Source organism: Podarcis cretensis, assembly GCF_951804945.1.
Source record: "Podarcis cretensis genome assembly, chromosome: 7".
Lineage (NCBI taxonomy): Eukaryota > Metazoa > Chordata > Lepidosauria > Squamata > Lacertidae > Podarcis > Podarcis cretensis.
In genome coordinates, this window is record NC_137176.1 from 92996504 (window position 1) to 93019685 (window position 23182).

At 49.3% G+C, this 23182-nt stretch overlaps 1 protein-coding gene across 2 annotated transcripts in view; it reads left to right on the plus strand.

Annotated features, from left to right (window-relative positions):
* PPP1R16A (protein phosphatase 1 regulatory subunit 16A) overlaps positions 1 to 19416 on the plus strand; it is a 53597-nt gene extending 34181 nt beyond the window's left edge. For both annotated transcript variants that reach the window (XM_079984374.1, XM_079984373.1), the window contains 7 exons: positions 1123 to 1226; positions 2128 to 2252; positions 3327 to 3452; positions 6101 to 6176; positions 8040 to 8169; positions 16646 to 16805; positions 17417 to 19416. In XM_079984374.1, coding sequence (XP_079840500.1) covers positions 1123 to 1226; positions 2128 to 2252; positions 3327 to 3452; positions 6101 to 6176; positions 8040 to 8169; positions 16646 to 16805; positions 17417 to 17800 — 1105 coding nt within the window. In that variant the 3' untranslated portion in view covers positions 17801 to 19416. The remainder of the gene's footprint in view (positions 1 to 1122; positions 1227 to 2127; positions 2253 to 3326; positions 3453 to 6100; positions 6177 to 8039; positions 8170 to 16645; positions 16806 to 17416) is intronic.
* Positions 19417 to 23182: the final 3766 nt, after the last annotated feature.

Here is a 23182-nt window from a genome sequence, read left to right on the forward strand (position 1 = left end):
GTTCTGGGGGCATGTTCAGCCCTTGAGTGCCAGAAAGTGTGGGGGTGGGGGAGAGATTGCCCCCCTGCGACCCCCTCTAGACCGCCCCTGGCCTGTTTGGCTTGCCACTACTTAGAGGCAGGATGTGAAGCTCTGAGGATCATTGGCCCCACCCAGCAAGGCAATTCCTCTGGGTCAGTTTCTTCCGTGAAGACCTAGGTTTGAGGGGTGTTTGGGGTGAAAGGGGGTGCGAATGCTGGGAAGGAGGTGAAATCTGCACCCCAGGGGCGCTGGGGCCTCAGCAGGCCCCTTTCCCTTTTGGCCCCTGGCCGTTGTTGCTGCTTTATATTTTAAAGAACCAATCTCAGAGCGGTTTACAACACATTAAAGCATCAAATAAAACAATACAGAATAAAAGACACTCAAGCTTCAAGGAAAATATTTCCAGATCCTACTCTGAGTGGCTTTTTGCTTTCCCCAGTTGCCAGCCTGGCATCCAGATATCTCCACGTGGTCTCAATTGGACCCGAGCCAGTCGCAAAACACACCTGGGGAATTTCTAGCACTGAAAAGCACAGGTCACTTTCAGCTTTTGGAGCGGAGCGGGGTGGGGGTGGGGGTGGGGGTGGCAGAAAAAGTAGGTAATGAATTAATTTTGGTGGTGGCAAGAATGTAAAACAAGTTAGCACATTCTCTTGTTTTGCATTGTGACGCTGCTGTCTGCAGCTGGCCTTGCCCCCCCCCCCCCCGTTCCAGCATCTCCCCTCTTCTCCGCTGCTCCCTTCTGACTCCAGGGTGGCCTTGAGGGGGTTCAGAACCCCCTTCCTTGAGGCTGCAGGGCTCTTGCAGGAGGGAGAGGCGGGGTGCTGTGGGGGAGCAGGATCCCGTTTCAGCCGCTCTCCCTAGCCAAGGGCGATGAGGAAACTCAATCTGCAGCGCTCTCTGGAGAGGACCCACAAAGCATGTTTTCCTAGTGCTGCTGCTCCGGAACAGAAATAACTCCTTGTATCTGTTACACAACCAAGAGTTGGACCGTGCCATCGGCAGTGGCCCTGGGCACGGCAGAGGGATGCTTGCTTGCTTGCCTGCCTGCCTGCCTGCCTGCCAACCGCTTCTCCACCCATTCTTCCTCTCCTCCTCCAGAGGTGCCAACCTGCTGGCCGTCAACTCGGATGGGAACATGCCGTATGACCTCTGCGAGGACGATGCCACGTTGGACTACCTGGAAACAGCCATGGCCGACCAAGGTGGGTTCACTCTTCTTGGGCTATTCCTAAGCAGCAGACTTTCTGACTTTCAAGAGCCGTTCAGCGGACTCCCTCGGAAGGGGGTGGTCTCTCCTTCCTTGGAGGTTTCTCAGCAGAGGTTGAATGGGGGGGGCATCTGTCATGGATGCCGCAGTTTCTGCATTGATATAAATAAAATTTATTATTATTATTATTCATTGCAGGGGGTTGAACTAGATGGCCCTCGGGGTCCCTTGCAACTCTTAAGCACAGGAGTGTTTTACCAGGGCTGCTGTCGTAGTGCAACGGCATCTGGAGGGCCACAGGTGGCACAGAGGGGGCTGTCGGTGCCCACTAGCCAGGATGCATGGTGCTGACAGTGCCTAGGTTGCAGGTTCGATCTTTGCATGGGACAGCTGCCTCTTCCTGTTCAGGGAAGTTTTTAATGTGTGGCATTTTAATGTATTTTTAATCTTTGTTGGAAGCTGCCCAGAGTGCCTGGGGAAATAAATAATAATAATAATAATAATAATAATAATAATAATAATAATAATTCCTGCCTTGCAGGGGTTGGACTGCGTGATCCTCAGAGTCCCTCCCAACTCCCTCCCAACTCTACAATTCTATGGTTTTGCTCGGCCTCCGCAGTTGGAGGAAACTTCAGTAGGGGAGAAAGTGCTCTTGTGCTCAGGTTCTGCTCGCTGGTTTCCCGCAAGAACATGGGCCCTGGGCCTGATCCTACAGGCTCTTCCGGTGTTCTTAAGGAGCAGCCGGAGCCCTGCTGGAGGGCGTGTCTCTGGGCAGATCCTTGGTGCCCCTGCCGGAGAGGAGCTGCCCCTCTTCCTCCTCCCAGCGCAGCAGCGTCCCCTTTCCAGCCCCCAGTGGGCTGCTTTCCATTCATCCTCTTCTTCTCCGCCCTCAGGTATCACTCAGGACACCATTGAGGAGGCCCGTTCCGCTGTGGAGCGTGCCATGGTGGACGACATCCGCCGGCTGGTGAAGGAAGGGGTGGACCTGAATACGCCGCTGGACCACAGCGCCACCCTGGTGAGATGGGTGCGCAGGGCCTGGCTTTGAGGTGGGCGGTGGGAGCGGGGATGACTCCCCCCCTCTTGCTCCAAGTGCTGGCATCTCCTTTCCCCCTACAAAGCCCAGAGAAGTTGCCAGGCCCAGGATCTTTCTTTGAAGGGAAGGGTGGCAGAATATGTAAGATTTAAGGGCACCTGAAGGGCACCGTCCCAGCCCACAAAATGCAGTCCAGTGAGTCTGCCTGATCTATTCTCTGCCTCGGTGTTGACTCTGCACCTGCTGTTTCAAAGAAGAAGGAAACTGCTCAGGTGGTGTTGAGCTCCATGCCTGTCCTGCTGCAGCCAGGAAAGCTCTTCACTTAATTGCTTATTTCCTAAAATTTATACACCACTTGATTGGTTAAAAAAACCAAAACACCTCAAAGCGGTTTGTGAAAAAGATAAAACAATAAAATTACCAATAAGAAAAATCAACAACAATGCAATGGTATCTCGGGTTACAGACACTTCAGGTTACAGACTCCGCTAACCCAGAAATAGTACCTCGGGTTAAGAACTTTGCTTCAGGATGAGAACAGAAATCGCGCTGTGGTAGCGGAAGGCCCCATTAGCTAAAGTGGTGCTTCAGGTTAAGAACAGTTTCAGGTTAAGAACGGACCTCCAGAATGTATTAAGTTCTTAACTCGAGGTACCACTGTAATATAAAACTTTCAAAAATTAAAAACAGCAGTAGACCAAAGAGCAGATTAAAACTCACACCGGCTTTCTGAACACCTGAGTAGACTTGTATGAAAAAGAGTGTTCTTAGCTGGTGCTGGAAAGGGAATAGCAAAGGCCCCTGCCTGGTGTCAATAGGCAGGGAGTTCCAAAGTGTAAAAGATCGAGTTCTTACCAGCTGTTATGTGGCGCCTGCAAATCCGCCGTGGAATGGGTTTGAGCATCTCCGTGGGTTTAAGGCAGCGGACAGGCAATCCCACCAAGGTCTTCCTCACCCAAAGCCGCAGCTCAGGCTGAATTGGTGGGACATGGCTTCTGCGCCCTCCCTCTGAGGGTCCTGCCTTGCCCTTTCCTCACTGCCCTCTCTGCCCCGCAGCTGCACATTGCCTCTGCCAACGGCTACCTGGAGGCAGCCGAGCTGCTGCTGGAGCACAAAGCCAGCATGAGCGCCAAGGACGACGACGGCTGGCAACCCCTCCACGCGGCTGCTTGCTGGGGCCAGGTGAGTGCCAGACGGCTCCGGAAGGAGGAAATGGGGGGTCGGTGGCCTTGCAGAAGCAGCCTTGGCATGGGGAGCAGTGGACGCTGGCAGACACTCCTCCAGGGCAAGGTGCTTCCCCCCAGTGGCCAAGGCCGCTCTCTGCAGCCTTTTCCTGGCAGATCGTTGACCATCCTAATCCCATTAATCTGAGTCCGTCTAGAGACCAGATGGCCCTGGGGATCCCCGGCTCAGTTCGATAAGCCAGGGATTTCCTAAGGCAGCTGGCGGCAATGCAAGCAATTAGCCAGCCGTTCCGGGCATTGGCGGAGGCAGCCGTGGGTACGGGAGCTCTGCAGAAGGGTTCTGGCGCTGTTTGCTAGAGCAATCCCAACACTGGGGAAGCCATGGGCAGGTTCAGGATCTGCAAAGCCAGCACTCTGCAGAGAGAGGATGGGCGGAGCTGAACAGACTGCAGGAAAAGTAATAATAATAATTTATTATTTATAGCCCACCCATATGGCTGGGTTTCCCTAGCCACTCTGGGCGGCTTCTAACAAAACATTAAAATACAATCATTCATCAGATACTAGAAGCTTCCCTAAACAGGGCTGCCTTCAGATGTCTTCTAAAAGTCAGATAGTTGTTTATTTCCTTGACATCTGGTGGGAGGGCGTTCCACAGGGTGGGCGCCACCACCAAGAAGGCCCTCTGCCTGGTTCCCTGTAACCTCACTTATCACAGGGAGGGAATCCCCAGAAGGCCCTCGTAACTGGGCCTCAGTGTCCAGGCAGAACAATAGGAGTGGAGACGCTCCTTTAGGCATACTGGGCCAAGGCCCTTTAGGGCTTTCAAGGTCAGCACCAACACTTTGAATTGTGCTTGGTAATGTACTGGGAGCCCATGTAATTCCAAGGGGCAGGGAAGGTTTTACAGGTAAATTGATTCTTTTCCAGTGACCTGAAAGAGTGCCAGGAAAGAGGAGAAGGTTGAAGAAAGTCCTTCTTCATGCAGCGCCCAGTTAAACTCTGGAACTCCCTGCCACATGAGGCAGGGAGGGCCACAAACCTAGATGGCTTCAAAAGAGGATGAGGCAAATTCATGGAGGAGAAAGAGAGGACTGTCAATAATAATAATAATAATAATAATAATAATAATAATAATAATAATAATTTATTTATTATTTATACCCCGCCCATCTGGCTGGGTTTCCCCAGCCACTCTGGGCAGCTTTCAAGAGATTATTAAACTACATTAATATTAATTAAACTACATTAATATTAATTAAACTATTAAACATTAAAAGTGGTGCCACCACCAAGAAGGCCCTCTGCCTGGTTCCCTGTAACTTGGCTCCTTGCAGGGAGGGAACCGCCAGAAGGCCCTCGGAGCTGGATCTCAGCGTCCGGGCAGAACGATGGGGGTGGAGACGCTCCTTCAGATATACTGGACTGAGGCCGTTTAGGGCTTTAAAGGTCAGCACCAACACTTTGAATTGTGCTCGGAAACGTACTGGGAGCCAGTGTAGGTCTTTCAGGACCGGTGTTATATGGTCTCGGCGGCCACTCCCAGTCACCAGTCTAGCTGCCGCATTCTGGATTAGTTGTAGTTTCCGGGTCACCTTCAAAGGTAGCCCCACGTAGAGCGCATTGCAGTAGAGCATGCATCACTCTGGTGAGACAGATGGCTTCTGGCCAGGATAGCTCTGCTCTGCTTCCACGGCTGGAGGCAGCAGTGCTTCTGAATCCCATTCCTGGAAACCCCAGGAGGGGAGAGTTGCTCTGGTGCTCAGATCCTGCTTGTGGCCTTTGCATTGGAGCATCTGCTTGGCTGCTATGAGAACAGGATGCTGGACTCGATGGGTCCTTGGCCTGATCCTGCAGGCTCTTCTTATGTTCATAAGAACATTTAAACATTAGGAAGAACTTCCTGACAGTAAGAGCTGTTTGACAGTGGAATTTGCTGCCAAGGAGTGTGGTGGAGTCTCCTTCTTTGGAGGTCTTTAAGCAGAGGCTTGACAACCATATGTCAGGAGTGCTCTGGTGGTGTTTCCTGCTTGGCAGGGGGTTGGACTCGAGGGCCCTTGTGGTCTCTTCCAACTCTAGGATTCTATGATATGTGAGGCGCCATTCCTCCGATAGCCAGAGGTACCAATTGCCCTCACCTTCCTGCCTTGCTGGTGAACTTCCTGGGAACCCTTGGCTGGCCGCTACTGAGGAGACAGAACGAGGTGGACCACCCCCATCATTCTGCCTGGACACTGAGGTCCAGCGCCGAGGGCCTTCTGGTGGTTCCCTCACTGCGAGAAGCCAAGTTACAAGGAACCAAGCAGAGGGCCTTCTCGGTGGTGGCGCCCGCCCTGTGGAACGCCCTCCCACCAGATGTCAAAGAGAACAACGACTACCTGACATTTAGAAGACATCTGAAGGCAGCCCTGTTCGGGGAAGTTTTTAATGTGTGACATTTTAATGTATTTTTAATCTTTGTTGGAAGCTGCCCAGAGTGGCTGGGCAAACCCAGCCAGATGGGTGGGGTACAAATAAATTGTTGTTGTTGTTATTATTATTATTATCATTACTATTATTATTAGAGCTGATCCCAGCAGCCTGGCGACTGTCTCACCCTGTCACGGCCGCCTCCCTTTGCTAAAACCTCTTCTCTCCTGCTGGCAGATTCACCTGGTGGAGCTGTTGGTGGCTCACGGAGCAGATCTCAACGGCAAGTCGGTGTTGGATGAGACCCCGCTTGGTGAGTAGGTTGGGTGTGTGTGTATGTGCATCAGAACTGGGGCAGCTGCTTTGGCTTCCTGGGTCCAGGCCCGTTTTATTTTTGTTGACCCTCACGGCTGTGGTGCAAATGGCGAATAGCTTTCAAGGCCAAGAGAACAAGGACCTTGCTTCTTTTTTGCTACTCCACCCCTTCCCAGGGCAGAGTCTTCTCCTGCTTCCTTGGGGCTAGGCAGTGGTGGTTGCACTGTGGAAAATCCTTAGCGCAAACCTCAGCGGGGAAAATCTGATCGCATCTTATGCCTTCTGCCAGTGTGCAATTTGGGGGCAGGTCTGTAGCTCAGCGGCCGAGCCTCTGCCTTGGGTGTCTGCATGTAGGAGGTGCCATGTTCAGTCCAAAAGGGCATCTCCAAGTAGGGCTCAGAGAGACTCCTGTCTGAATCCCTGGAGCAGCTGCTGCCAGTCCGTGTAGGCAATATTGAGCTAGGTGGACCCATGGTCTGATTCAGGTCAAGGCAGTTTCCTAATCACATCATTCCAAGAATTCTGTGTATACAGTACTCAAATATTGGGCACGCCTAAATCCCTGAACTGCCTTGCAGCTACTGGATGAGGCAGTGAGCGAGAGAGAGATAGAGGGAGAGGGAGAGAGCATGCCCAGCACTCCCAGAGCCGAGTGGCCCTTCCTGGCAAGTAAAAGTGAGCTTAAAAGCTCCTGTGTGAAATAATAAGAAGAATTCATCTTTTATACCCCGCCCATCTAGCGGGGTTTCCCCAGCCACTCTGGGCGGCTTCTAACAAAGATGAAAAATACATTAAAATGTCACACATTAAAAACTTCCCTAAACAGGGCTGCCTTCAGATGTCTTCTAAATGTCTGGTAGTTGTTTATCTCTTTGACATCTGATGGGAGGGCGTTCCACAGGGCGGGTGCCACCACCGAGAAGGCCCTCTGCCTGGTTCCCTGTAGCTTAGCTTCTCACAGTGAGGGAACCACCAGAAGGCCCTCGGCGCTGGACCTCAGTGTCCTCAGTAAACATTAGGAAGAACTTCCTGACAGTAAGAGCTGTTTGACAGTGGAATTTGCTGCCAAGGAGTGTGGTGGAGTCTCCTTCTTTGGAGGTCTTTAAGCAGAGGCTTGACAACCATATGTCAGGAGTGCTCTGATGGTGTTTCCTGCTTGGCAGGGGGTTGGACTCGATGGCCCTTGTGGTCTCTTCCAACTCTAGGATTCTATGATTCCATGAGTGTCTGAGCAGAATGATGGGGGTGGATCCAGCAAGTGGGTCCACTTGGGTTACGCAGCTGCGAAAAGAGCTTTCAGGCTGTCTGCCTCTCTCTCTGGGCAAGGCCCACTCAGGGCAATGGCACTGGAAGGCCAGGAATGCTCGCACGAGGTATCGCAGGAACTTGGGCAGCCCAGCAAGATCTCATAAGAGCACCCTGGAATTGGTGCCCTGAATGGGCCTTGCTCCTTCCACGCCAAGCGAGGCAAAGAGCTTAAAAGCTCTTTCTGCACCCCAAGCGGAAACCCAGCAGAGAAACAGCTTTCAGGCTCTCTCCCTTGCTTGGAGTTAACTTGTACGATTTCAACCAGTCCCTCTTCAATCATGCACATAAGCAGAATTTGGCACTTAAGGTCTCTGCTCTATTTATTTTTTAAAAAGTCTCTAGTCCTTCTGACTAGAGGAAAATCTGACAGTGTCTGTCTAGATCTCGGAAGGGAGGGCGTTGCTGAACCGGGCTTGCCCTGCCATGTCCTTGCTGCTGGGCGGAGGCTCAAGGTTCGGCAAAGGTGATGGAGGGAAGAAGGGTCTGGTTCAGAATGGAATGCCCCCCCGCCCCGCCCCTGGTTCCTGACTCTCGCCTTTCCTTTTCCTGCCAGATGTGTGTGCCGACGAGGAAGTGCGGGCCAAACTCATGGAGCTGAAGCACAAGCACGACGCCATCATGAAGTCCCACGAGAAGCACAAGTCCCTGCTGCAGCGACGCACCTCCAGCGCCGGAAGCCGAGGGTACGGCGTGCGGCGTGGGCTCAATGTGTGGGGCCAGAGTAGCCTACCAGGCCCAGAAGGGAAGGGCAGGAGGAAGAGGAGGGATAGAGTCTTCAGGCAGCTGAAGATGGAGCAGGCTCAAATGAGAAGGAGATTCTGAGTTGAGGAGGAACTTTCTGGCTGTGAGAGCTGCTTGACAGTGGAAGGTGTGGGATCTTCTTCCTGGGAGGTTTTTAGACAGAGGTTGGAGGGTCATTGGCCAGGGGTTCTTCAGCTGTGATTCCTGCATCGCAGGGGGTGGACCAGACCCTCAGGGTCCCTTCAATGAATTTATGAGTGGGGAGGTGGAGCAAAACCTCTCTGGAGACTCTCCCCCCCCCATTTTTTTATAGGTTTTCCACATTTATAACAAATATAACAAATAAAACACACAAAAGAAAACACATTGCAATACTGAAAAAACCCAAACATATGGACTCTTATTACTTCTAAAACTCAATCTAACTTTCATTGCTATCTGACTTCCTCAAATCCCCCCTAACTGAATTTCATTGTATCACCTTGTAACAGTTCTCCAAAACCATCTGTCAGGGGTTCAGGAGCAGAAGCACAGGGAAGAGGGGAGATGGAGAGCGAAGGGGAAGAATCTGAGGGCAGCGTAGGAGAAGATGACAGTGGCCCGAGAGATTCCATGAGCCTCTCCAGCGAATCGGAAGATTCACAGAAGGGAGCGCCAGTGGCCAGGGCAAGGGGATTCCCAAAGGGGACACTCCAGGAGCAAGGGGCCAGCAGGGACTCCCAGAGTAGCAGTTGGAAATCAGGACCAGCTTCCCCACCAGAGCATAGTGGGGGGGAAGAGTCCCAAGGATCGGGGCCAGTGCATTCCCCACCAGGGAGAGAAGATGAGGCAGGGCTGGCCACGCCTCCATCGGAGAGCCAGACAACGGAGGGGAGGTCAGATCCGGGCAGTATCCCGGAAGAGGGAAGCAGTGACAGAAGCAGTGTGACGGTCAGGAGGAAGGTCACTGGGTTGGCGCGAGAGGCAAGTTCAAATGTACAGGAGCATGGGACAGCAGAGAATGAGGATTGGGAACCGGGTCCTAAAGCCCGCCGGAGGCAGGGGGAGGAGTCAGGCGACTCAGCGTCGGAAGAGTCCAGAAAGGGGAAAGCCCCGGCGGGCAGGAGGACCCAGAGGAGGAGAGAACAACGGAAAAGGTGGAGCAGGGCTAGGATCTTAAACTGGTGTCAGAGGGGAGGAGATTCAGACGGGACTTCGCCGGTCTAGGGTTTAAGACGTAGGGCTGCGCGCTGCGGCTTTGGAATGGAAGTTGAACTTCAATAAAGACTTTTGTACATAACGACGATCGGGCGTTGGTCCTCTGTGAGCTGGGACCTAGGGGCAGCTCTGACACCATCTTTCTAATAAAATTAACTCCTTTACTATTATCTTCTCTTTTCTTAATAATCTAAATCCATAATGCTTTACAACTCATTCTTATTCTAATCCTAAGCCTATTTGATACTTTCAAGTGACTTCTAATTATCTTAGGTAAAGGTAAAGGGACCCCTGACCATTAGGTCCAGTCATGGCTGATTCTGGGATTGCGGCTCTCCTCTCGCTTTATTGGCCGAGGGAGCCGTCGTACAGCTTCCGGGTCATGTGGCCAGCATGACTAAGCTGCTTCTGGCGAACAAGAGCAGCGCACGGAAATGCCGTTGACCTTCCCGCCGGAGCGGTACCTATTTATCTACTTGCACTTTGATGTGCTTTCGAACTGCTAGGTTGGCAGGAGCAGGGACCGAGCAGCGGGAGCTCACCCCGTTGTGGGGATTCGAACCGCTGACCTTCTGATTGGCAAGTCCTAGGCTCTGTGGTTTAGACCACAGCGCCACCTGTGTCCCAATGTAATTATCTTATATTACAGTATTTAGCTAAATACAGTGGTACCTCGGGTTACATACACTTCAGGTTACATACGCTTCAGGTTACAGACTCCGCTAACCCAGAAATATTACCTCGGGTTAAGAGCTTTGCTTCAGGACTTCCGGAGGCGGCGCGAACGGCAATGGCTGCCCTTTCCTAGTCGGGGAAGGGAAGCTCCGCCGAAAAAGGGTCTCCCGCTGCGGCGAAGCGGGGACCCATTCTGGAAAACCACAGGCAGCAGAAGCCTGTGGTCTTGGGGTCCGGCGGGCGCCAGGAGCAGCCCCCAAAACGTTGAAGGAACCCCGTAAGGGGCTCCGGATCGCGGAGGGGGTTGCGGCGCTGAGGATCGTTCCGCAATCGGCGGAGTGAAGCCGCGTTGCTGCTGCCGGTGAGCGCTGTCCTTTCTTCCTAAACTACAGATTCGGAAAACAACAACCCGTGAGTAAACGGACTCTAAAAGTTTCGGGACTTTAAGTACTTAATTTGGCTGAAAGCGGAGTGACGAAAAATAGGAAGTCCGTCTTCCGCTGTCATTGGAGCATTAAGCAAAGAGCTGGAGGAGTGAAGGCAAAGAGTGAACTTTTAATCTAACTGATCTGGACATCCGTGGAAATTATTTTTAAGCTGAATAAGGACTTTAAGCAATTGATTATATGACTTTTATGTGGACTTTGATACCTTTCTTCTATTTGGATTATAATTAAAATAAGAATCCCAGGTGCTGGAACTGCCTGAGTAACTGAGTAGCCAGCTTGCAGGACTGGATACTTTTGAACTTAAACTTTGAAACAATCTGAGGGAGTTTGAACTGGTTACTTTGAAGCATCTTTTGGATTACCAGCAAGCACTGTCTGAAACACTGTGACTTTTTAAACACTAACTCTGCTAAAAATTACCTTATTGAAGGCTCTCGGACATTAAATGGGATTATAATAGTTTTAATGAAATTGTCTTCTTCCCTAAAGACATTTTAAGTTCCCCCTAGAGGATTTGGGATTAATAGCAGTGACATTGTTTTACTTTCCCTTTCCCGGCCTCCTGTTTGACTACTACCATCTGGGCTGCTGCTTTTCTCATGAGAACAACTCAGCTTGACCTTGAATTTTAGATAACTCTGGAATGAGTGGTGCAAGAAGAAAGGGACCGAGAACCAGACAAACAACTCTAACCGAAGTCTCCCAGGCACGCAGATCATCTGTGCCTACTGTGCTTACTTTGCCTACTCTGACTTCTGAGAAAGAAGCTGCTTTTCTGCCAAGGGCAGAAACTGAGGAATTTCAATTGGAAGAGATGGCCTCAGGAGAAATTAGTTCTACTTTAGAGAAAATTCTTGAAAAACTGGAATCTTTGGATAAAAAAGTGGAATCTTTGGATAAAAAAGCTGATCAGCAAACAGCTAAAATTGAACAAAATACTGAATGTTTAAATAGACTAACTGGACAAGTTGCACAAAATGTGCAAGCAATTGGAGAACTGAAGGAGACTGCAGGTGAAAATCGGAAATTGGCTGAAGATACCAGCCAAAGATTGGGAAATTTAGAGAAAGAGGTAAGACCACTCAGCAAACAAGTAGGTGAACATCAGACCTATCTTTCTATGATAGAACTACAGAATAGACAGACTAATTTAAGGATAAGGTCGATACCAGAGGTGGAAGAAGGCAACTTAGCTGAGTTCTTGACTAAAGAATTTTCCAAGTTTTGGAACCTAGAGGAAAAAGACTTCAAAATTACATCAGCCTTCAGACTTGGAAGACTTATAAAGAGAGAGAAGCCCAGAGATTGCTTAATAATACTGAGATCAAAGGAGGAAAGGGACAAGATTTTGGGCTTACATTACGGAAAGTCACTGGACATTCTGGACAAAAGAATTGAAATTTTTAAGGATATTCCTAAACAACTTTTGGACCTTAGATCTGATTATTTGGAACTAACAAGACTGTTAAGGAGCAACACAATTATCTTCAGGTGGGACTTTCCTCAAGGATTATCTTTTACTTTTAGAGGGAAGAAGATTAAAATTAGATCATTGGAAGATAGAGACAAATTCCTGACTGCGTACGGAGAGGACCTTCAAAAAGGACTGGAATTACCCTCGGGGCCTGTAGTACCAGAGGTGCCTGCACCCTCGGATTCTGAAGATCTAGCGAACAAGGTACTACCCCTAGAAAAATAACCAGACTTATCCAGGATGTCTCTGCAACTTTTGAGCTGGAACATAAATGGCTGTAACATTCCGGAAAAAAGAAGGAAAATTTTTCATATATTGAAAAAGGAACAATTGGACATTATTTGCTTACAAGAAACACACGTGACTAGGCTCCACCGGAAAGTATTAATAAATAAAAGACTTGGTCAGGAATTTATATCTTCAGACAAAGTAAAGAAGAGAGGCGTGGTGATATATGCAAAAGAGAGCCTGTCACCTAAATTCTTATTTAAAGATGAATATGGAAGAATTTTGGCAATCGAAATACAACATCAAGGAGAAAAGATTCTGATATTAGGAATTTATGCACCAAATGAAGGGAAGTCGGAATTTTTCAAGAAGTTGCATGAGACTATGCTGGAACATCTGGATTATGACAACATCATCATGATGGGAGACATGAACGGGGTCGTATCAACAAACATGGATAAGTCACAAAGCCAGAATGTCACTAAAGATGGCAGACTACCAAAGACTTTTTTTGAACTGACTGACAATATGGACTGGATTGACATTTGGAGAACAAAGAATCCCTTGGGAAAAGAAGGAACATTCTTCTCTGAAGCTCAGCTGACTTGGACAAGAATCGACCAAATATGGATAACTAGAGGTCTGGCACCGAAGGTCAGAAAGGTGGAAATCTGCCCAAAAACCTGCTCCGACCATAATGCACTGAAAATGGATATGATACTATTACCAACTGGTTCCTTTAGATGGAAGATGAATGACAATTTGTTCAGAGATCAGGAGATTACTAAGAAGGCCCAGAAAGCATTGAAGGATTATTTTGAGATAAATATGAACACTGCAGTGGAAAAAAGAGTTATTTGGGATGCAAGTAAAGCTGTGATGAGGGGGTTCTTGATACAACAGAATGCGGCAAGGAAGAGGATACAAAATGACAGAAAAGATAAGATTTTGGAGAAAATAAAAGAATTGGAGAAGAAGTTAAGATTAAACCCGAAGTCCCTGCCGATCTTGAGAGAAATCAAACTCTATCAAGCACAGTATTCTAAACTGATAAATCAGGAAATAGAGTGGAAGATTAAATTAATGAAACAAAAAACTTTTGAATCGGCAAACAAATGTGGGAAACTGCTAGCTTGGCAGTTGAAGAAGAGACAAAAATTGAATACAGTTACAAATTTGGAAATTGAAGGAAGAAATATTCAGAACCCCACGGAGATTAGAAAGTGTTTCCAAAAATATTTTAAAAAATTATATACTCAAGGGCCGCAGAATGAGGACGAGATAAAACAATTTGTGGAGAAAAATGGACTTAAAAGGCTGTCACAAGAAAATAGATCTCTCCTGAACAGTAAAATAACATGTCAAGAAATTGAACAAGCCATTCAAAACATGAAACCGGGCAAGTCTCCAGGGCCAGACGGGCTAACCTCCAAGTATTATAAGATATTAAAAGACCATTTGATTCAACCACTGATGGAGGTTAGCAATGAAATTATGGAGGGGAGGAGGGCGCCGGAATCGTGGAAGGAAGCTTTTATCACATTGATACCAAAATCGGAAGCTGAAAAGACGCAACTTAAGAACTACCGTCCCATCTCCCTTTTAAATGTGGATTACAAAATTTTTGCAGATGTTTTGGCAAGTAGATTTAAAAAAGTTCTAAATGAAGTAATTCATAAAGACCAGGCAGGCTTTCTCCCAGGTAGACACATGTTTGCTAATACAAGGAACATTATTGACATTTTGGAACTTTTGCAAACTGATATAAATACAAAAGCAGTGTTAATCTTTATAGATGCGGAGAAGGCCTTTGATAATATCTCTTGGAAATTTATGAAGGGAAATTTAAAAGAAATGGGAGTGGGTCGGGGTTTTGAGAATGGGATTGATGCAATATATTCAGAACAAAAGGCTAAATTGATAGTAAACAATGTGGTTACTGAAGAGTTTAAAATTGAAAAAGGAACACGACAAGGCTGCCCGATTTCCCCTTTGTTATTTATATCAGTTCTGGAGGTGCTCTTGAATATGATTAGAGGGGATCGGTTGGTGGAAGGGATTCAGGTCGGAGCGAAACAATATAAACTTAAAGCTTTTGCAGATGACCTAGTTTTGACCCTGCAGGAGCCAGAATCTAGTACAAAAAGAGTATTACAACTGATTCAAGATTTTGGTCGGGTGGCTGGATTTAAACTAAATAAACAGAAAACCAAGGTGTTGGGGAAAAATCTGACAGATGTAGAGTCGGCACAGTTTCAGAGAGAAACGGAACTAACTGTGGTTAAAAAAGTAAAGTACCTAGGGGTAAACATATCAGCAAAAAATCTGAGTCTATTTAAGGATAACTATGAAAAATGTTGGTCTGAAATTAAGAGAGATTTGGACAGTTGGACAAAATTGAAGCTTTCTCTGTTAGGCCGAATCGCTGCTGTTAAGATGAATGTATTGCCAAAGATGTTATTTTTGTTTCAAACATTGCAGATTGTGGACAAGACAGAGTGTTTCCGGAAGTGGCAGAGAGATATATCTAGATTTGTCTGGCAGGGCAAAAAGCCCAGAATTAAGTTCAAGATACTAACTGATGCGAAAGAAAGAGGGGGCTTTGCCCTGCCAGACCTAAAGTTGTATTATGAAGCCGCAGCCTTTTGCTGGCTAAAAGACTGGCTACTTCTTGAGGACACTGACGTATTGGACTTGGAAGGGTTTAACAATGCTTTTGGTTGGCATGCATATCTATGGTACGATAAGGCTAAGATTAATAAGGTCTTTAAGAACCATATTGTCAGGAAAGCAGTTTTTAAAGTCTGGACAAAATACAAAGACTTATTGGAAAATAAAACTCCGAGGTGGCTTTCACCTCTGGAAGCTAAGGCCCGAAAAAGACTCAATATGGAGGCCAATTGGCCAAAATATTGGGAAATATTAGAAAAAGACGGAGACAATTGGAAATTGCAGAGTTTGGAGAAAATGAAGGATAAAGTGCGAGACTGGTTACATTACGCTCAGATTAAAGAAGTTTTTAAAAATGACAAAAAGCTAGGGTTCCAGGTGGAGAAATCGAAGTTGGAAACAGAATTGTTAGAACCAAAAACTAAGGTTTTATCAAGAATGTATAACTTGCTGCTGAAATGGAATACACAAGACGAAATGGTTAAATCGGTTATGATAAAGTGGGCTCAGGATATTGGGCATAATATTATGTTTGAGGACTGGGAAAGGTTGTGGACCACTGGGCTGAACTTCACTGCATGTAATGCTTTGAAGGAAAATGTAATGAAAATGATATACAGATGGTACATGACCCCAGTTAAACTTGCCAAAATATACCATTTGTCTGATAATAAATGTTGGAAATGTAAAGAACACGAAGGAACATTCTTTCACCTCTGGTGGACTTGCCCTAGAGTGAAGGCCTTCTGGGAAATGATTTATAATGAGTTGAAAAAGGTATTTAAGTATACCTTCACTAAGAAACCAGAGGCCTTCCTTCTGGGCATTGTCGGCCAGAAGGTGTTAAAGAAGGACCGAACATTTTTTATGTATGCAACAACGGCAGCAAGGATACTCATTGCCAAGAGTTGGAAAACTCAAGATCTACCCACACTGGAAGAGTGGCAGATGCAGCTGATGGACTATATGCAACTGGCCGAGATGACGGGCAGAATCCGAGACCTGGGAGAAGAGAGGGTTGAAGAAGATTGGAAGAAATTCAAGATATATCTACAAAAGTATTGTAATTTGGTTGAAGGCTAAGAAGGATGCTAGATCATAAATAATTGCCTATCATTGAATTAGATTTGAAATTGACGATAAGTGAGATTGAGGGAAATATAAAATTTGTGGAGATTAGATCAAATTAATTGAACAAAATTTAAGAATATAAACAAGATGATAAATTGCTGGAAAAATTTATAACGATGTAAGTGGGAGTGGGAGACGTGAGGGAGTCCAAAAAAGTTCTGAAAAATATGTCATGACCCATGTTATATTGTTTATTATTTTTGCATTTTGTATTTTAAAAAAAAATCTTAATAAATATTTATAAAAAAAAAAAAAAAAAGAGCTTTGCTTCAGGATGAGAACAGAAATTGTGCTCCGGCGGCACGGCAGCAGCAGGAGGCCCCATTAGCTTAAAGTGGTGCTTCAGGTTAAGAACAGTTTCAGGTTAAGAACGGACCTCCAGAACGAATTAAGTTCTTAACCAGAGGTACCACTGTAATCGTTAAATTTCTTCCACTCTTCTTTCTGATCGCGGATTCTCCCAGTCAGGTCGGCCAGCTCCAAAAAGTCCAATGTCTTCATCTGCCATTCTTCTGGAGGCTCTCTTTGCTTTGAGGGGCTTGTGCAGAAGCGGTTCTCACCCCCCTCCCTGCCCCTCTTTCTCCCCCACTCCAGGAAAGTGGTGAGGCGGGTGAGTGTGACCGAGCGCAGCAACCTCTACCGCAAGGAGCACGAGAAGGAGGCCATCGTCTGGCATCAGCAGGCCGAGCAGCGGGAGAGCGAGGGGGAGGACGAGGACAGGCAGACGGACGCCGAGCTCCAGCCACACGTCTTGGTGAGGGGGGGCCTGATCCTGACTGGGGGCACGGGGAGCTTAGCCCCTGCCCTTTCGGCTAGCCGCCCGTGTTTGCTCTCAACAGACAGGCCGCTCTGCTGGGACCCCTTGTAATAACACACCCCATTTCTATGTCTCCCCCCACAATCAAATCAGCCTCAAAAAATGAAGCAGCTCTGTCTTCAAATCGGCTCCAGCTTGAGTTTCAGTTTAATTGGAGGGCTTATTTTTTAATCACCGTATTTTTCGCTCTATAAGACGCACTTCCCCCTCCTAAAATGTAAGGGGAAATGTGTGTGCGGCTTATGGAGCGAATGCAGGCGGTTGAGGTCAAGGCGGTGGCCGCCCCTCTGCCACCGCCCTTGCTGCAGAATCAATGTCCCGAATGTGTAGTAATTAATTAATTAATTAATTAATTAAAGTGTCCCCGGATTCATTGAAAAAAATCTGGTAACCTTAGTCTAGCTTCCCCAGCAAGAAGGATTCTGGTCTCTTGTGAAAGGTCACTTAACATTTTCCCCTTGTCTGTCCTCGGAGTCTGTCCTTGCGCCCTGCGGTGGTGGTGGGGAGAATGTGCCATGGCTTCATCCTTCCTCCCTCTGTCCTGGCAGGACGCTGAGCCGGCCGTCGTGGTGGAGCCAGGAGAGCAGCTGTCCGAGAGCAACGGCTCGGCCCACCCCAAGCACCTCTACTCCAAGCGCCTGGACCGCAGCACCTCCTACCAGATGGCCACGCAGGACGAGCCGTCGGCCGGGCTCAGCAAGGAGAAGGCGCGCCACACCCTGGCTGACCTGAAGCGCCAGCGGGCGGCCGCCAAGCTGCAGAGGCCCCACGCGGAGGACCTTTCCCTGGGCCCTGGCGAGGCCCCCAGCCCGGACTCGGAGCACAACTCTGTGTATTTCACGGCGGCCAGCGGGGACCCCCCGCTCCTCAAACTGACCGCCCCGGCGGAAGAGACTCCGGTGGAGAAGAAGCGCTGCTGTCGGCTGATGTGAGCTCGGAGGGAGGCTCTCCTCTTCCTCCTCGGCACCCTTTGAACCAGGCCTTGTGCCCCTCCTGGCTGCGCCTGGGGGGTGCCCGGCGCCTCTGGGGCTTGGATGCAGCAGCCTAAGCCAGCTGCTCCCCCAAGGGCTTGTCTGCGGGAGAGGCAGCACCCCAGCCCGACAGAAAACCCCAGCTCCCCGCGGTCACCGGTGCAGAAATGCCACCTGCCAAACTACAGTTCCCTGCGTCTTGGTTTCTGAAGTGCTGCAATGCGTGCTAGGATGTGCACTCCCAAGGGAACGGCTTCTCTGTGTTGGAAGGAGGCAGCTGTCAGGCAGTCTGAGTGCTCTTGTCAGTTCTGAAGGGAGAGTCCCTGTGCTGCTGTCCTGGCAGGTCTTGGGGACGACGAACAAGGAGATTCTGCTGCGTCCATTGCGCTGGTGCTCAGGGCGCAAGTGGAGGCCAATCCCCTCATCCCGGTTCTGTTCCAGTGGGCTGCTCTGCCCTTGCACAGGGAAGTGGCAGCAGGTTGCGGCTGCCCCAGAATCGCCTGGAGGAGGCCAGGTTTCCTGGGAAAAGGGGACACACGGAGTGAGGGGACCTGAGCGCCTCTGCAGGATCCGGTTTGCCCGAAATCATGCTGAATGTTCTCTGCGGAGTTTTCTGTGTCTCTGAAATGAGCTGAAGCGGGTGGTTTGGGTGTTACATGGGAGCTGGGGATCGTATTGCATCACTTGCCATCCCGGCAGGAAGGGGGGCAGGAGGGTGGAGGCACACCAACCCTCCCCTAAAAGGCTGTGTGTGTGGGGCGCCCCTTTCCTGCTTCGTCAGGCCCCCCCACCATGCCCTTCTCCTCTTCCTCGGAGCCGATGCGTTGCAGAGAAGAAGTGCGTGCTGGGAAGCGCCAGTCGGGGAAATGGGTTTCTCCTTGGGCAAAGCGGCCCTCAGCTGCTGGAGAGTGGGGCCGTTTCTGAGACTGGGGCAGTTGAGGGGGCACCTGTGCCTTGGCAGATGCGAGGAAGGGAAGGGGCTTCTCCCCATCACCCTTCATTCGAGTCTAGCCCTGGGCGGGTCTGGCAGAGCCAGTGTCCGTGTGCGTCCTGGTCCCTCTGGCCTCTCACTGCCCCTCAAAGCCCCAACAACGGTGACCGCAAAGCGTCCCTGGCTGCTTCCGACATGAGCGACGGGGGAAGCAGCCGCTAATTTCCTGCCGCCTTAGACGCAGCCCTGGCCTTCTGCTGCTGTGGCAAGCGGACAGGCCTGCCTCTTCGGAGGGGGGCCACCTCTTGGGCAAAGCACTCCTGTTTTGATCATGCCTGGCTGCCTTCAAAAGGCAGCTGCAAGCCTTGTGTCTCCACAACCCAATCGAGGATGTTTCTCTCTGTCTTTACCGTGTGGCCTTCGCCAGCCTTTGCACTCCAGCCCCCATCAGCCCCCCAGCTGGGCTGAGATCCAGGGGGCAACCAGCTGGCAAAGGCTGCTCCTCATGGATTTTTCTATCACCTTTTGTACCCTCTTTTGTCTTAAAAGAATGACAGTGTTTTCTTCTTCTAATGACTTGTTTATATTTTTCATCCTGGTGTTCCCCCTCCTGCCTTTGATAAAGCAATAAATTCAGTGACCTCTCTCTCTCTCTCTCTCTCTTTCTCTCTCTCTCTCTCTCTCTGAGCATCCTCCTCAACCCACCGAGGGCTGGCCACAAGATGGGGCGGGTGCTGGGAATCCACCCCTCTACCGAGGACCAACTTAGGTGTTTTCCGCCTTCCTTCCCCTCTGCACATGCCCAGGAGACAGCTGAATTCCTGCCAGGAGCTTGGCTGTGTTGCATCTCCCTTCCCCCACCCCGAAGGGAAAAAAAGTATTCCGAGAAAAAGGAAGAGGGAGAGGAGATTTTCCTCCCCACCGTCCCCCTTTTTCCAAGTTCCTCCTAAAGGAAGTGGAGAGCTCCTTTGGGCCTTGCTTCCTCCTGGGGATCTTGCAGGGATGCTTTGGTTGTAATTCCTGCGTTGCAGGGAGTTCCACCAGGTTAGGGCTGCCCATGCGGCCCTCGGGCCTTTTGGGGGCCACTCAGCAACATTTGATGCCCACCTTCAGCCTTCGTGTTGCCTTCCCAAAGCCAGGTAAGCGAGGTGCCAGGGCTCTGACAAGGTCCCAGAGTGCTCCTCCCTCCTTCCCAAAGCCTAGCTGCGCTTTCCATAATACTAGTACTACTACTAATAATAATAATAAAATTTATTATTTATACCCTGCCCATCTGGCTGGGTTTCCCCAGCCACTCTGGGCAGCTCCCAGTCAAGTGTTAAAAACAATACTGTGGTACCTCGGATTACAAACACTTCAGGTTACAGACTTCGCTAACCCAGAAATAGTACCTCGGGTTAAGAACTTTGCTTAAGGCTGAGAACAGAAATCGTGCGGTTGCAGCAGGCGGCCCCATTAGCTAAAGTGGTCCTTCAGGTTAAGAATAGTTTCAGGTTAAGAATAGTTTCAGGTTAAGAACGGACCTCCGGAACGAATTACCGGTAAGTACTTAACCCAAGGTACCACTGTACAGCCTTAAATATTAAAAACTTGCCTAAACAGGGCTCCCTTCAGATGTCTTCTAAAGATAAGATAGCTGCTTATTTCCTTCACATCTGAAGGGAGGGCGTTCCACAGGGCAGGCGCCACCACTCAGAAGGCCCTCTGCCTGGCCCTTTCATTCCTTCGGAAGCGGGTGACAGGGCTCCAAAACCCTTGCCAGAGCCTGGCACCGAACTTCATTGGCTCTGGGAAGGCAGCAAGAGGGCTGGGTGGGGGGGGGCATCAAATTTAAGCCCTGCTCCCTGTCCCCACGTGGCAGGGCAGTGTGCAGCCCACAGGTTACGTGTCAAAGCACTTTAGCAACCTACTTGGTATGAAAAGTTGGACTAGATAACCCTTGGGTGGTGGTGGTCCCTTTCAACTTTGCAATTCTGCGACCTGCCAGGTGGGGAATCCTGCTTCCTCAGCCCCCTGGAGGCCAGCAGGTGGGGCTGATGAGCTTCTCTCTCCTCTGGAGGAGGAGGAATTTTCCCTCTGACTCCTGTCCAGCCCTGCAGTGTAGGCTGGGCACTCTGCGTTGCTGCCCTTGTGCTTTCCCACCCAGGAGTTGCGCCTCCAGTTTGTCGGCCCAAACAAGGTCTCTCTTGCAGCAGAAAGAGGCTTCTGGTGCCCTGTGTGTGTGGCTGAGAAGAGCCCATGATCTCTTTCCCTGCCCCTTTTGCTGGCATCCTAATAATAATAATTTTTATTTATACCCCGCCCTCCCCAGCCAAGACTGGGCTCAGGGAGGCTGACAACAGATATAAAACAATCGATTAAGATGCAACTTAAAAACAAGATTAAAACACAACGTTAAAATGCAGCCTCATTTCAATAGAAACTCAAATCCGAAACGTTTTGGGGATGAAAATGTCAAATCTTCACCAAGGCCAACTATCCAGACTGGTCCTACATGGACCAGAAAAAGCCAGGGAAGTCTCCAAATAGGAGTTCCGTCCTAAGGCTTGAACCTGATTCTCACACCAGGGAGCTTGCTTTGGGGTGCCGCAGCCAGGAAGCGAGGCAGGAGCTGTGAGCTGAAAGGGATCGGCCTTCAACCCATCCGAACCACTAGCGGTTTCACCATGGAGAAAGTGCCACCCCGACTATACAGTTCTGTGATTCTAAACCCAGCAAATGGTCCCTTCCAGAGCTGCATTTCCGTGCAAGCGGTTTGTTCCTGAGCCCTGGGACCCAGGAACCCAGTGGTCACAGAGGGACCGTGCCTTCCAGTAGAAAACAGCGTTGTCTCTCTTTCCTTCCTCTTCTCCTGGCCAGAGGTGCATCAGGGATGCTGAGGCAGCCCAGCTTCGTCGCCGGGGCTCCAGGAAGACATCTGGCGTGGCTTAGCAGGAGTTTGGACCCTTGGCGGTTCCACTTTTGCACACTGACTCCTTGTTTCTGCAGGGCTTGCACCGCAGAGCATCCCTCCAGAGGCTGCCCCACAGCAGTGTGAGGCTCTCAGGCTGCAGTCTGGGGGAGGGAGGGCCGGCCTGGGGAGCTTTTGGATTGACCCTTTTCTACCATTAAAAGTGTTTCTGGTAAACAACCCCAGCAGACGTCTGGTTGTGTTTGTGTGGGTCTCTGTACTGAGTGAAGGTCCCCTGCCTTCACTCCAGCTCCCCTCTGCACAGCTTGGGGGGGGGGACAACGGGGTTAAGTCTCGACAAAGCTGTGCGGGGGCTTTGCACCAATGGGAGCTGAACCCTGCTGTGAATGTTTCTCCCACTACCGCAGAGCACCGTTATGCCCTCATCATTCCCCCCCCTTCTGTTTTATTAAATTTGCTTAGTAACATAACATTATTATATATATTCTATAAAACAAAGAATACAGAACAAAATTCATTCATACTACAATGCCCAGCTACATAACATGAATATATATGGTTTCTGAAAAAAAGGCTTACATAACAAAATCAGTTCAAAATACCATCCGGTTTACTCCCCCCCCCCCACTCCAGCCCTCCCCACCCCCCGGTCAGGCCTTCCTTCTTCATTATCTTTATCCATGTACACAGTCTGTTCATTCGAGCTTGTATGTTAGGGTTGGCTTCCCCTCTTTCTATCCATTTCCTGTAAAATGCCCATTTATTTGTGATTCTTTGGCATTTATTTTCCCATCTATCCTCTGCCACTATCTGTGCGAATATTTCTGATTGTACGTATTCAAAAACATAATCATTCCATTTTTCCATATTCCATTTGGCCTTTTCTTTCCATCCCAAAGCAATAACTGCCATTCCAGCTAGAATCATAATCTTGTACAACTCTTGCTTATTACTCTTTACTTTGTTATTTCCCAGTATTCCCGAAAATAACAATGTTCAAATAAACATAGAAGTTAATAGGGATTTGTTAGTTTCAGGAATACTGGTTATGCCCTCATCATTACGGTGCAAGGGGAGTTGAGGAGGGGAAATAGGTGCTCAAGGGGTCTGTGTGAGCAGCTGTCACTCACCTGGAATCTAGGAAGTCTCGTTATCCAGAGTCAGACCAGTGTTGTCTGCACTGGTTGGCAGCAGCAGCACTCCAGGGTTTCAGGCTTGGTGTCTCTCCCAGCCCTTCCTGGAGATGTCAGAAGTTGAACCTACAAGCAGAAGGTCCCGGGTTCTATTAGACAATGGACCATGGGAACTGGGAGGGGCTCTTTTCGTCCTCTTGCTTTCTTGCAGGGGGCGGCGGAAATGCGAGGGATGAGTCTGCTTCCTTCCTGCCAACTCTTTTCCTCTCCTTTTAGTGGTCCGCATTAGGCCAACCTCTAACCTGGCACCCCAGCCTGGCATCAAGGGATGGGCAGCTCTTGCTTTAGCCACCAGAAGTTTTTGCAGT